This window comes from Hydra vulgaris, chromosome 03 (assembly GCF_038396675.1).
Source record: "Hydra vulgaris chromosome 03, alternate assembly HydraT2T_AEP".
Taxonomy (NCBI): domain Eukaryota; kingdom Metazoa; phylum Cnidaria; class Hydrozoa; order Anthoathecata; family Hydridae; genus Hydra; species Hydra vulgaris.
The window spans coordinates 68,178,861-68,192,233 of NC_088922.1; the positions used below are offsets into that span (position 1 = coordinate 68,178,861).

At 26.0% G+C, this 13,373-nt stretch overlaps 1 protein-coding gene across 2 annotated transcripts; it reads left to right on the forward strand.

Annotated features, from left to right (window-relative positions):
- Window positions 1-39: 39 nt before the first annotated feature.
- On the forward strand, window positions 40-13,360 carry LOC100198494 (AFG1-like ATPase). 2 transcript variants are annotated; one of them, XM_065794075.1, is made up of 12 exons: window positions 40-267; window positions 383-625; window positions 701-802; window positions 1,225-1,355; window positions 2,426-2,525; window positions 7,399-7,457; window positions 8,017-8,068; window positions 8,720-8,821; window positions 9,027-9,136; window positions 9,679-9,819; window positions 12,317-12,427; window positions 13,114-13,360. In XM_065794075.1, the coding sequence occupies exons 1-12, from the start codon at window positions 201-203 to the stop codon at window positions 13,225-13,227; spliced, it is 1,332 nt and encodes a 443-aa protein (XP_065650147.1). In that variant the 5' UTR covers window positions 40-200; the 3' UTR covers window positions 13,228-13,360. The 2 variants fall into 2 exon arrangements, with proteins under 2 accessions (XP_065650147.1, XP_065650148.1); XM_065794076.1 differs by lacking the exon at window positions 701-802 and having other exon boundaries at window positions 68-267.
- Window positions 13,361-13,373: the final 13 nt, after the last annotated feature.

A 13,373-nucleotide genomic window follows, 5' to 3' on the forward strand; every position in this document is an offset into this window, starting at 1 on the left:
ATGCTTTGTTTTGCACCTAATTGTAATTTTTGCTTCTTTAGCACTTAATCAGTTTTCAAAATACTTTTGGTCAAAATACTTTGGTCTTTTGTTTTCTATGGTTTTTATGGTTTTTCCATAAATTCTAATCAACTGAAAACAAACATCCGTTTTGTTAAATTTTTGAAAATCAAAAAAATGTTAAAGTCTGTCAAGAAGAAATGAGTTTGAGAAAACTGCATCAATCTTTAAATGGACGTCAATTGACTTTTTTTGTTATTTCAAGGAGTAATTTTTTTTTTAATTTTAAAAAAAATTTTAATATTTTTTGAAATTTTTTTATATGGTCATGTTTTATTCTTTGTTCGATTTTGTAGATTACTTGTTTTGTTATTAAATTCAGATTTAAATAATAGTGAGGAATTTCTAAATGTACCAAAGGGACCAAAAGATGCATATAATAAGTTACTTCAAGATGGAACATTGCATAAAGATGACCATCAAATCAGAATTATTGAAAAATTGAACAAGCTCTCTAAACATCTCATATTATATGAAGAGTCATCTAACAAATCTTTATTAATGAAATGGTTTGGTCAAAAACTTGAAAACAAACCTAAAGGATCATACTTATATGGATCTGTTGGTATTTAGTTTAGTATTTGTTAATTTGATTAGCTTATAAAATAAGTTTTTTTAAATAATTTTTTATGATTGTAAGGTTGTGGAAAAACAATGATTATGGATTTGCTGTTTAGTAATGTCCATTTAAAAAGAAAAAGAAGAGTTCACTTTAATGCATTTATGTTGGATATACACAAGAGTATTTTTGTTTTTACTTAAGTGTTTTCATAAGAGTTTTTTTTTATATCATTTATTTATTTTATTTTTAATTTATTTTCATATGATTTATTATTTATTTATTTTTTAATTTATTTTAACATGATTTATTTATTTTTAATTTATTTTTATATGATTTTTTTTTTTTTTTTAATTTATTTAAATGTGGTTTGTTTATTTTATTTGTAATTTATTTTAATATGATTTATTTATTGATCATATTAAAAATGATTTATTTTAATATGATTTATTTATTTTATTTTTAACTTATTTTTATATGATTTATTTTATTTTTAATTTATTTTATTATGGTTTATTTATTGATCATATTATTTATTGATTTTTTTGGTTTTATTAAAAAGTTTATTAGTTTGTCTACTTGGTTTTATTTTACTTTATTTTTAGGAATTCATCAAATTAAGAAAGAAAATGCTCCTTTACATTTCAATAAAACTGATAAGCCATTAGATCCTATTATACCTGTGATAAGAGATATTCGAAAAGAAACTACATTTCTTTGTTTTGATGAATTTCAAGTAAGAAACTAAATATAAAAGTAAATTTTTAATTAAAGTTAACTCATTGATAATATCATATTGAAATAGCTATTAGTTAAGTTTTAGGTACAAATACGTCAACTAAGGATTTGGGTTTTGGCAAGCATAATCTAGGATTTTATTGCAGCAAAATTTTTTGTAGCAAAAAACTGATAATAAATAAATAAAAAATTTGGCTACTGTCTTAAGCAGAATGTTTCTGTTTCCCAGCTTTATACCTCTTTTTATAATTATCTGACTTTAATTTATATATGTATTGCACTGTTTCCTGTCTATGATTGTAAGCGATGGATGTGACTCAGGATGCGCTGGATGTGACTCATGGAATTTTGCTTGTGCTTCTTTGATAGTGGTTTTGCAACATTTATATCTTAATGATGGCGTGGTTCTAAAACTTAGTTTAATGGTTCTGAGTCTGTCTGGTAGCAAGATTTGTTTTATGGCTCTGAGGCCAGCTAGTACTAGGGATTCTTTAGCTCTGGTCTAAAAGAAGTAGACTCCATCAACAACCATAAAATATAAAAATATTACCAGTACCATATTGTGCATGTATATTGTGTCTATTATTACTTTTAAGAAGATCTTTTTAGGTGACCTATGTTGAGATTTCAGGATTGATTAGTCGAAATAATGAAACCTACTTATTTTGTGGCATTTTCAAATTAAGTTTAATTTTAATTTAAAACATTACTTATTATGCCATAGATATTTCTATGGTATATTAACTATGCTATTTATTTCTATGATAGATATTTCTAAGATTTAGACTAAAATTTCTAGATTAAAGTTATTAAAGATTTATAAAAATTAGATAAAGACAAAAATTATTTAGCTTGATGAGCTTAGGCTGCAACTGATGTTACAAATTATTTTGTAAAGAGTGAAAATGCTTTTATAATTAACAAATGAAATAATTAACAGATATTAATTAAATTGCCAAGTTAAATTCTGGATGAAGCATTTTAAATTTTTTTAGTACATTTAAATGCTGTTATCATTAAATGTAACTTTAAATATTTTTTTTTATCTAAAGACATATTTTATTGCAGGTGACAGACGTTGCTGATGCTTTAATTTTAAAGCGTTTGTTTACTGGCTTATTTGATGCTGGAATAGTAGTAGTTGCAACTTCTAACCGACATCCGTCAGGTAAGCTTTAAGATTAATAGTTGCAACTTCTAACCAACATCAATCAGGTATTTTTTATAGTTACAGTTAAAACTTTAAAATAAAATTTTAATTTGATTAAGTTCAATGATTTGAAGACGACTTTTTATAAAAATTATGATTCTGATTTTCCTGATCCTGGGGATTTAAATATTTTTTAAAAGTTTATTAAAGCAAGAGTTACCTGAATTTTAATGTATTAAACAATTAATACAACAATTGAAGTATGACCTGGTTTTTTAAAGTAGGTCGCAAAACATAACCCTGAGGAACACTGCTAATGACAGGAACCCAATCAGATGTTGTTTTTCCTAAAACAAAGCGTTGTCAACCATTTGAAAGAAAAGAATTTATCAAGAATATATATATATATATATATATATATATATATATATATATATATATATATATATATATATATATATATATATATTATATATATATGTATATAGTTATATATATATATATATATATATATATATATATATATATATATATATATATTTATATGTATATATATATATATATATATATATTTATATAACTGTATATATATATATAACTATATATATATATATTCTTATTTATGTGTTTATGTGGTACTTTATTGAAAGCTTTATCATAGTCAAGAAATATAATATCTTTCAATTTTTTATTTGATTTTACAGAGGTTAAAAAATCCATGGTTTTCAAAAGATTTGTGACATTTGATTTATTTGTAATAGCTCGTGTTGACAAGAAGATATAAGATTATTATGTGATAAATGTTGTGACCTAATCTGTAATTATTTTCTCAAGAATTTTACAAGTACCAGAAGTGAGGGAAACTGGATAATAGTTTGCTTGATCTGTTTTTCAGCCTATCTTATATAATGGAGTAACATTGGCTCTTATCACTCTGATCAGAGCCAATGTTGCTCCATTATATAAGAAAAGCTTTTACCAAAACCAAGTTTTGGTAATTCAGATTGATCAGAATGTTGAAATATAAGTGATGATGGTTTGGTTAATGATTTTGCACACTTTTGTAGAACTCATGGATTTCAATACCAAACAATTTATTTGCATCTAATTTAAGTAAATTCTACTAGAGATCTATTTTTAATGAACTAGTTGTGTTCAATGTTCTGTTTTTAATGAACTGATTGTGTTCAATGTCTTGTTAGGGAAATGCGGTAGTATGCATACATTTCCAGTTTTAAAAATGGATTGAAATTGCAAATTTAATACATTTGCTATATCCACTTTTTTTAATGCTAATATCTGATTGATCATTGAAGGTTACATTGAATAGAATTTGCTTTAGTTATAGTTAATTGCTCCATGCAGAAACTTGATATTGCTCACTTACAGTAAAAACACAGATTGCTGCCATGGAAAAAAAGAACAAGTTACTTAAATTTTAAGATCTTAACTGCTATGTTTATGCTAACAAAGGCATGGAATTCTAGACAAGAACTTGTTTCAAAAAATCAAGAATATCATCAGAAGTGGAAAGGCATATAAATGATAATAAATTTGTTGCTTAGATATAGGAGACTTTCTGTGATAGTAGATTTTAGATAGTAAGTTAGTAGATAGTTAATAAGTTAGTAGTAAGTTAGTAAGTTTTATATGTTTGCATTCCCAACAAATCATCAATGATGAGGTCATAATTGTAGAAGTTTCTTGACATGATGATATTAAAATTGAAGAAGGTTCTGATAAAGATTGTGTTGATGTTTCTAACAATGCTACAAAACAAAGTTTGAATGAAACGTATGATGTCAGCAATGACATTTTCTACGAGGCTCAGTACCCAAAAATATTTTTTTTTAACTTTTAATGTTATATATATATATATATATATATATATATATATATATATATATATATATATATATATATATATATATATATATATATATAGGTATAATATAGGTATTAACGGCTGATGATTGCCTTTGGGCATGAAACTTTAAGTCCCGCTAATCAGTTGTTTTTATTCATCTAAATATAATTATATATAGCTCTATTTTTCAGTAATATTGAGCACTGTAACACGTACAAGAGACTTCGTATTATTACATCAAAATACTTAACCTCGAATATATTCTATATATCGATATCTATACAAATATATATATATATATATATATATATATATATATATATATATATATATATATATATATATACAGTATGCAAAAAATATAGTACACTTAAAAAAAAATCATAATTTTAAAGATTGCATCAAAAAAATAAGTTTGTTAAAATATTTAAAAGTTTTTTTTAGATGTCTTGTCAAGTATTGTTTTAAGAATTTATATGTGTATTGGTAAATTAATTGCTTTTCAAGCCTATTGAATTTTACACAATTGGTCTAATGATGCATAAAATTGACTGCAAAAAAATAATTGTACAGTTCAAAAATAATGTCAAATTGATCAAATTCCATAAAAATTAGTATGGAGTAGGGCCTCTATTAGCCTTGATGGCCTCATCTAGATGGTTTGCCATTGAGTTGATCAAATTTTGGGTTTCTTCTGTTGTTATATTATCCCATGCCCTCATTGTAGCTTCTTTCAAGTTGCCTTTGCGTCTAAATGCTCGGCCGCCAATTTTTCTATCCAAAATATGCCACAAATTTGCTATTGGATTCAAGTCCAGACTTTGAGATGGCCATTCCAAAACATTGATGTTATTTATGTCAAAGTATACCTTCGTTTTCTTAGCGGTATGTTTTGGACTGTTATCCACTGCTGGAGTATGAAATCGCTTCCCATTCTCCATTTTTAAGTATATGGTTGCAAGTTAGCTTTGAAAATTTCACAATATGTTGAAACATTCATTTTGTCATCAATAAATGCAAATTTCCCCACTTCAACTCATACTACCCCAAACCATCACATTTCCTCCTCCATGCATTACACTACCTCTCAAACAACTCAATTTATAAGCTTCTCCTTTTTTTCGCCACACTTTTTGGACTTCTTCCGATGAGACAAGATTGTACTTTGACTCATCTGACCACAAAATTTTTTTCAATATGATATCAGGATTTTTAAGTACTTCGATGCAAATTTCAATCGACGTTTCATTTGTTTAGAAGTTAAAGAAGGCTTATTTTGAACCACTCTACCTCTATATTCTTGTTCTCTTATACAATTTCTAATTGTTTGAGTAGTCACTGTGATGTTATGATCTTCTTGAATTTTTAAAGCTAATTTAGTTGCCAAAACAAATCTACTTTTCTTCACAATAATGATATTTTGATCAATTGCACTAGTGGTCTTGCGATTTCGTCCTCTACCAGCCACACTAGCAACAGCTCCAATCAGATTATGATTCTTAACAATTATGAAAATGAACTTATGCTTTGACACAAATAACATCAGTGTTTTTGGAATAGCCATCTCAAATTCCGGACTTGAATTCAATAGAAAATTGGTGGTATTTTTTGGACAAAAAAATTGGCAAACGAGCATTTAGGCGCAAAGACAACATGAAAGAAGCCATATTGAGGGCATGGGATAATATAACAACAGTGGAGAAAATTTGATCAACTTAATGCCAAATCATCTAGATGAGGTCATCAAGGCTAAACAAGGCCCCATTGATACTAATTTCCATAGAATTTGATCAATTTGACATTATTTTTGAACTGTACGATTATTTTTTTTGCAGCTAATTTTATGCATCATTAGATTAATTGTGTAAAGTTTAATAGGTTTGAAAAGCAATTAATTTGCCAATACTCAAATAAATTCTTAAAATAATGCTAAAAAAATCTTAAAAAAACTTTAAAATATTTCAACGGAAAACTCATTTTTATTTGATGTAATCTTTAAAATTATGATTATTTTTTAAGCGTACAATTATTATTTTTGCATACTGTATATATATGTATATATATATATATATGTATATATATATATATGTATATATATATATATGTATATATATATATATGTATATATATATATATGTATATATATATATATGTATATATATATATATGTATATATATGTATATATATATATGTATATATATATATATATATATATATATATATATATATATATATATATATATATATATATATACACATACTAGAGTGGTTCAAAAAACAACTTTTTTTTAAATAGTCTGCTGTACTTAACTAAATGTGTTCTATATAATACAAAAACACTAGGTTTAAAATTTTTTTGAATAAAAAATATTTTTAGGGGTGCCTCAAGACCCTTAAAAATTTGACAGGTTCCTAATATTTTGAAAAAAAAGTTTTTCTAAAGTATGTCAACCTGGTACTCAAAAGAAGCGAAATTATATAAAAACTTCAAAAATAATAATTAATTTACATAAAAATAATTTACATAGATAAATTTTTTTTAGATATAATTGCCTAAAAACTATTGCTTTTTAGATAAAAATAAAAAAAGTCATTATTTTTAAATTTTTTTAAAATAATTTTTTAAATCTGTTTAGATAAAAAACATGTTTTTTATCTAAACAGATTATTATTTTTGAAGTTTTTATATAATTCGCTTCGTTTGAGTACCAGGTTGACATACTTTAGAAAAAAAAAATTTTTTTAATATTAGGGACCTGTTAAATTTTTAAGGGTCTTGAGGCACCTCTAAAAGTATTTTTCATTCAAAAAAATTTTAAAGCTAGTGCTTTTGTATTATATAGAACACATTTAGTTAAGTGCAGCAGACTATTTTAAAAAAAGTTGCTTTTTGAACCACCCTAACACATACATATATATGCATATGCATATATATATATGTGTGTGTATATATATATTTTATAACGTTTTCTTATTATTATAAAGCTTTTGTTTATAACTAATACTGCTATAATCGTTTTTAGAATTATACAAAAATGGACTACAGAGACATGATTTTATTCCTTTTATCTCAATTCTTGAAGTAAGATTAGTTTGTTATTGCTTCTAATAACAAATATACATGAATGTTTGCAACATTTGTTCTGCTAACATCATTTAGTAGATATTTTTAGCAATAGTATAAGTTTCATGCTGGTTTTAATTTGCAAGTATGCATATATATATATATATATATATATATATATATATATACATATATATATATATATATATATATATATATATATATATATATATATATATATATATATATATATATATATATATATATGTATGTAATGATGTAAATTAAGTTTATTAATAAATTACTGAGTCTGTGATATTTATTATGCATATGTGATATCTTTTTTGGTACTTTTGATTTGCATTGTTAAAATCACTTGTTATGACCTAATTTTGACATAATGTTTACCCAACTAAGTGGGAAATGCAACCTATAATTGTTTCTTGTTTCTGACAACTTGTTTTCAACACCTCCTCCTTTTTTATTAGTTTCGTTCTTTTGTTAGTAACATTGTGTTTAACAACTTTTTGATCATTTTGATATTTGATGTTTTCTGATTTGTTTTATGATTTTATAGCAAAATTGTGAAGTTATTCATTTATCTTCTGGAATTGACTATCGGTGGTTAAGTAAGTTAATTCAATTTGTTTATTACTATCTACCTTTTTTTATTTTCTGTTAATTTATCTTTATATCTTAATATTACAATACGTCTGATACTGATAACCAGGGCTTTATAAAGTTTAATTCATCAATGATAATGTCTTTCTTCACATATTAATGACAATGCCTATCTTCACATATCAATGACAACAGCTGTTTTCACATATCAATGACAACGCCTGTCTTCACATATCAATGACAACGCATGTCTTCACATATCAATGACAACACATGTCTTCACATTAATTAATACAAAAGTTATTGTAGCTTGGCTGGATTTTTTTCTTCAGACTTCAACATATTGTTATTGTTCTGATTACTATATACAACTTGCACAATGAAAAATTATAACAAGAGAAGACACTTTGACAGTGCCTCAACCACTTGTTTAATTCAAAGTCTTAAGAGTTTAATGTCATTGGTTTTTTACCTAAGCATTAGCAAGAGGTCATAGATAATGATTTAGGTCATAGCAAGATGTCATAGATAATGATTGTGAATATAATATTGAAGATTATTTATGGAATTAAAAATTGATAATAAATACATTTTTTTTGAAAAGGCATCCCTATACATTCAGCCCATTTTACAAAAGTAAAGTTCAAAATGTTTTTTAGGTGTTAAAGAAAGGGGTGGTTCATCTTTACTTATGTCTGATCAAAATACTGGAATTAAAATTGCAGAGATGTTTGAGCTTTTTTGTAATATTGAAAGAAAGAGTATGTATTATTACTATTTTGTTGGTGATATTTTTATTTTGATATTTTTATTTTATTTTATTTTTGATAAGTTTTACTAAAATTTTTGTTTATATTAAAGTGATTGTTAGTGATATTGTAAATATTTTTGCGTATGATTTTATTGGTAACGTTTTCACTAATTTTTTATTGATGATGTCATGCAATAAACTATTTTTATCCACAGATGGTCATTTATTAGCGCCACAAACTTTGATGGTATTTGGGAGAAAGCTTATTATAAAAAACTCATGTGGTTCTGTAGCACGCTTTACATTTGAAGAATTATGTATAGAAGTGGGTGTCATGTATTTTGTTATTTTACGCAATTTGTCTTATGTTATATTGTTTATATTTTAAATTATTTTTGACTAATAATGGTATTAATGATTTAACTTTGATATTTGATATAACTTTGTCATTGATGTTTGATATAACTTTGATATACTTAAAATAATTATATTTGATATAACTCTGAATAAATTTGATATAACTTTGAATAAAATAATAATATTTGGTATAACTTTGATATACTTAAAATAATCAAAATTAAAATGTTGTAACAAACGGTTTACAGTTTTCTAAAATTAGTTAAACATTAAACTGAAAATAATTAGAATTTTAATATGTTTTATTTGTTAAAAAATGTTGACCTTTAAACTGAAACATTTATAGTTAAGTTGTTTGAGTTGTTTTTGTCAAGCTATTCGGTTGCATTCGACAAGGCAACCATAAAGTCTGTCAATTATCAGATATTGTTCTTGTTATTGTATTTATTATCTTAAATATTACTCTATATTATTTTACTCTATATTATTTATAATAATTATAATAATTAGCCATTAGGTGCTGCTGACTATATTGCGATTGCTTCCTCATATAAGACAGTGATTGTGGAAAATATTCCTGCAATGAGTGTTAGAAGGAAAGTTGAAATGAGACGTTTTATAACCATGATTGATCATTTTTATGAATACAAGGTAATTTTTTTTTAAATGCATGAATCACAATAGTTACAGGTTATTATTTTTTTTTTTTTAATGTCTTGGCTTCAATGGTTGCCACTAGGGTTAGGACTATTGTAATTGTAATGAAAACAATAACAGAAACAATAATTATTGTTTTTGTATTAACTTAATTTAGAAACAATAACAATACTTGTGATTTACAACTATTGTAGTTCTGTAATACAATAACAATAAATATTGTATTGCAATTCATCTTTATAAAACAATAACAATATCTGAAAAAAAAAAGTATTGTAATGACCCACTACAATAACAATAAATATTGTATTGTAATTCGTCATTGTAATACAATAACAATATATTGTTATTGTAATAAAAGACATTAACATTTTTATTTAAGAAGAATTATTATGTTTAACTGTTTGTGTTACTAAAGTTACTTTTCATATATATTTCAAGTTCCTTTGCAGCATTAAAATCAAGAGGAAAAAATAAAAGGGCTGAATAAAATAATTTATGAATGTTATTTTTCATAATAGTAAGGCTATCATCAGACAGGCAATATTTTGCTGCCATTTAGAGCTTAGAAATACATAACAAGATAGGTGATGCGAAATCTAAATTTGTAAAAAATAAAATTTGCAATATATTGCAAATCCGTAAATAAAAAATAACACTAATAATAGAAAGTTCGTCAGAGAAGAAATTCGTTAAAATACGTTAGCTTTTCTACTTTAATGTAAAGTAATACACTACAATAGTTATTGTAATTGTTTTCATTAAAACAATACAATAGTTATTGTAATTTTATTTCATTAAAACAATTCAATACAATAGTTCTCGAATTTTATTGTATTGTTAGAAAAAAAACAATACCATACTTATTGTAATTGTTTTTCATCACAGCAATACAATACCAAAATAAAATTTTTTTATTGTTTCTGTAATATTACAATACAATATTATTGTATTGTAATGTGTAATTGTATTTAATTTTTACAATTACAATTACAATAGTCCTAACCCTAGTTGCCACTTTATTGGCACTTAAAGGTAACCACTCAAAGATAGCAACTTTATTGACACTTAAAGATAGCCACTTAAAGATACACACATACATCCATCCATACATACATACAGTATCGGACAAAATGAGTGCAACCAAATAATGCTAATTTAGTTTTTTTATATAAAAGTGCTGCATTTATTTTAATTTAGAGAAATAACTATGTAACTGTTTAGAGACAAAGTTCTTCAAGTTTTATTCATCACAAAGTTCATTATTTGTACACGAAAATTAAAAATTTTATCAAAAGTATTAAAAAAAGTTGATTTCCTTCTGGACAAAACAAGTGCAACTCGACAAAATGTTGACCAAGCTGTATTTCGCTATCAATATTTTGTGGCGAATCCTTTGTTGTCGATCACAGCCTTGCATCTTCGAGGCATAGATTCGATCAGGTAATCAATGAAACCTTGTGGAATCGCTGCCCAGGCCTTTTAGATTTGTTCAAACAGTTGATCCTTATTACAAACACCTTCACGATTAATTCTGCGGTTGACGATCTCCCACAGGTTCTCGATAGGGTTGAGATCCGGAGATTGAGGCGGCCAATCCATCACTAATAGGTGGTTGTCTTGAAACCACTGCTTGACTACTTTTGCAGTGTGTTTCGGATCGTTGTCTTGCTGAAAAACCCATTTTATTGGCATATTCCATTCAGCATTCAGCTTGTATTGATGTTCTTCGATATAACACTTTGATAAAACTCACTTCGATAAACTGTCTTGATAATACTGACTGATTGACTTCCATATACTGACTGAATTACATGTCGATTTACATGTCTCTTATATAGTAAAATGAACCTGTGTGAACCTGTTCTGGAAGATTCTAGATGCTTCTTTTCGATGCTTCTGGAAGCTTCTGGATGTTTCTGAATGTTTCTGGATATTTCTGGATGCTTCCAGATGCTTCTTCTGGAAAGTCCTGGAAGCTTCTGCTTCCAGAAGTTTCCAGAAGAAGCATCTGGAAACTTCTATTATTAAAAAACTTCCGTGACGTTGACACGGACCAGACTTAAGAAAATGAAACAAACCAAAAAAGTTGCATTTGTTTTGTCCGCTGCAAAATAGCACTTGTCAACTTGTCTAATTCTGCCTGTGTGCTGTCACCTGTCAGCTGATTGCTCATGTCATGGCATGCTATGACTCCAGACTCCTGAACTGTTTGCTGTGGTAGTATAGTTCGTTTCGTTTTTAAGACATGTAAAATTAGGAACGCTTTTTAGCATTGTTCGATGTTGGTTGCAAATGTTTTGTCCAATACTGTACATACATACATGCATGCATGCATACATATATACATATATATGCATATATATACAAACATACATACATACATACATACATACATACATACATACATACATACATACATACATACATACATACATACATACATACATAGCCACATATTTATATTATACAGTAAAATATTTTTCTTAAGGTTCGTATGGTTTGTTCAACAGAAAGACCCTGGAGTGAAATGTTTATTGTTGAAGACTATGATTCAGATGAAGATGTAGATAAGCAACTCATAGATGATCTACAATTGAAAGTATTCACATTTTTAAATTTTTTGTATGTGTATATATATATACACACATACATGTGTGTGTATATATACACACATGTATGTATGTATGTATGTATGTGTGTATGTATATACACACATACTTACATACATATATCTGGGTTTTTGCTATTGGTGCGAGCTGATTTGGTGGTTATCGGATGGTATGTGTCAAGCAAATCTTTTTTGATTTATATATACAAATCTTGCCTAGTAGCTTCCATGTCAAAGCAAATATCAAAGTGGTATTTCGATTGTGTGGAAGATATTTTTATGGAAACGTTGAATTTTTGTTGTTGTTGTTGTTGCAAGATTGAATGAAGTAAGAACTGGAGTACTATATACATGTGGCTAATAGAACTGTAAAATTATAGGTTGGGCTAAGTGTGTCCGATTTGCTTTTTTTTTTTCGAGGTTTGAGTAGAAAGTAAAACTTTCCAAAAGTTTTACTTTGTACTTGAAAAATATTTAAATCTTATTAAAAAGTTTATAGTTACAACAAAAAAAATAATTTTTGTAACAGTTTTGAAGATGTAACATCTCTTTGACAATATGACCTCATTACATTAGCGTTTAACATTGTTGCCATTACATAAAACTTATTATCATATAAAAGTATTATAGTTTAAAACTTTATTGTATCATAGTTTAATTTTTAATTTATTTTCTAGCGTTTAAAAAGCAAAAATGTTAGTCTTTTTACTGGTGAGGAAGAAACCTTTGCGTTTAAAAGAACCTTATCTCGTATTAACGAAATGCAAACGGAACAATACTGGGATAAGTGAGGCAAAGCAAGCTGTTTTGGCTAAATTGAATTATGGTCGCTTAGCAAGTGAATAAAATGATGGAATTATCGTTGCTTAGCAAATAAACTTTAAATAAAATTAATGTTTTAATAAAATCATTATACTTTCTCTATTTTTCTTTAATT

Coding starts and splice junctions, on each gene's coding strand:
- LOC100198494 (XM_065794075.1), top strand. CDS start 201: ATGAGTTTGAGAAAACTGCATCAATCTTTAAATGGACGTCAATTGACT. Junction 9,820..12,316: donor ATCATTTTTATGAATACAAG/GTAATTTTTTTT, acceptor ATTTTTCTTAAG/GTTCGTATGGTTTGTTCAAC. Junction 12,428..13,113: donor TAGATGATCTACAATTGAAA/GTATTCACATTT, acceptor TTTATTTTCTAG/CGTTTAAAAAGCAAAAATGT.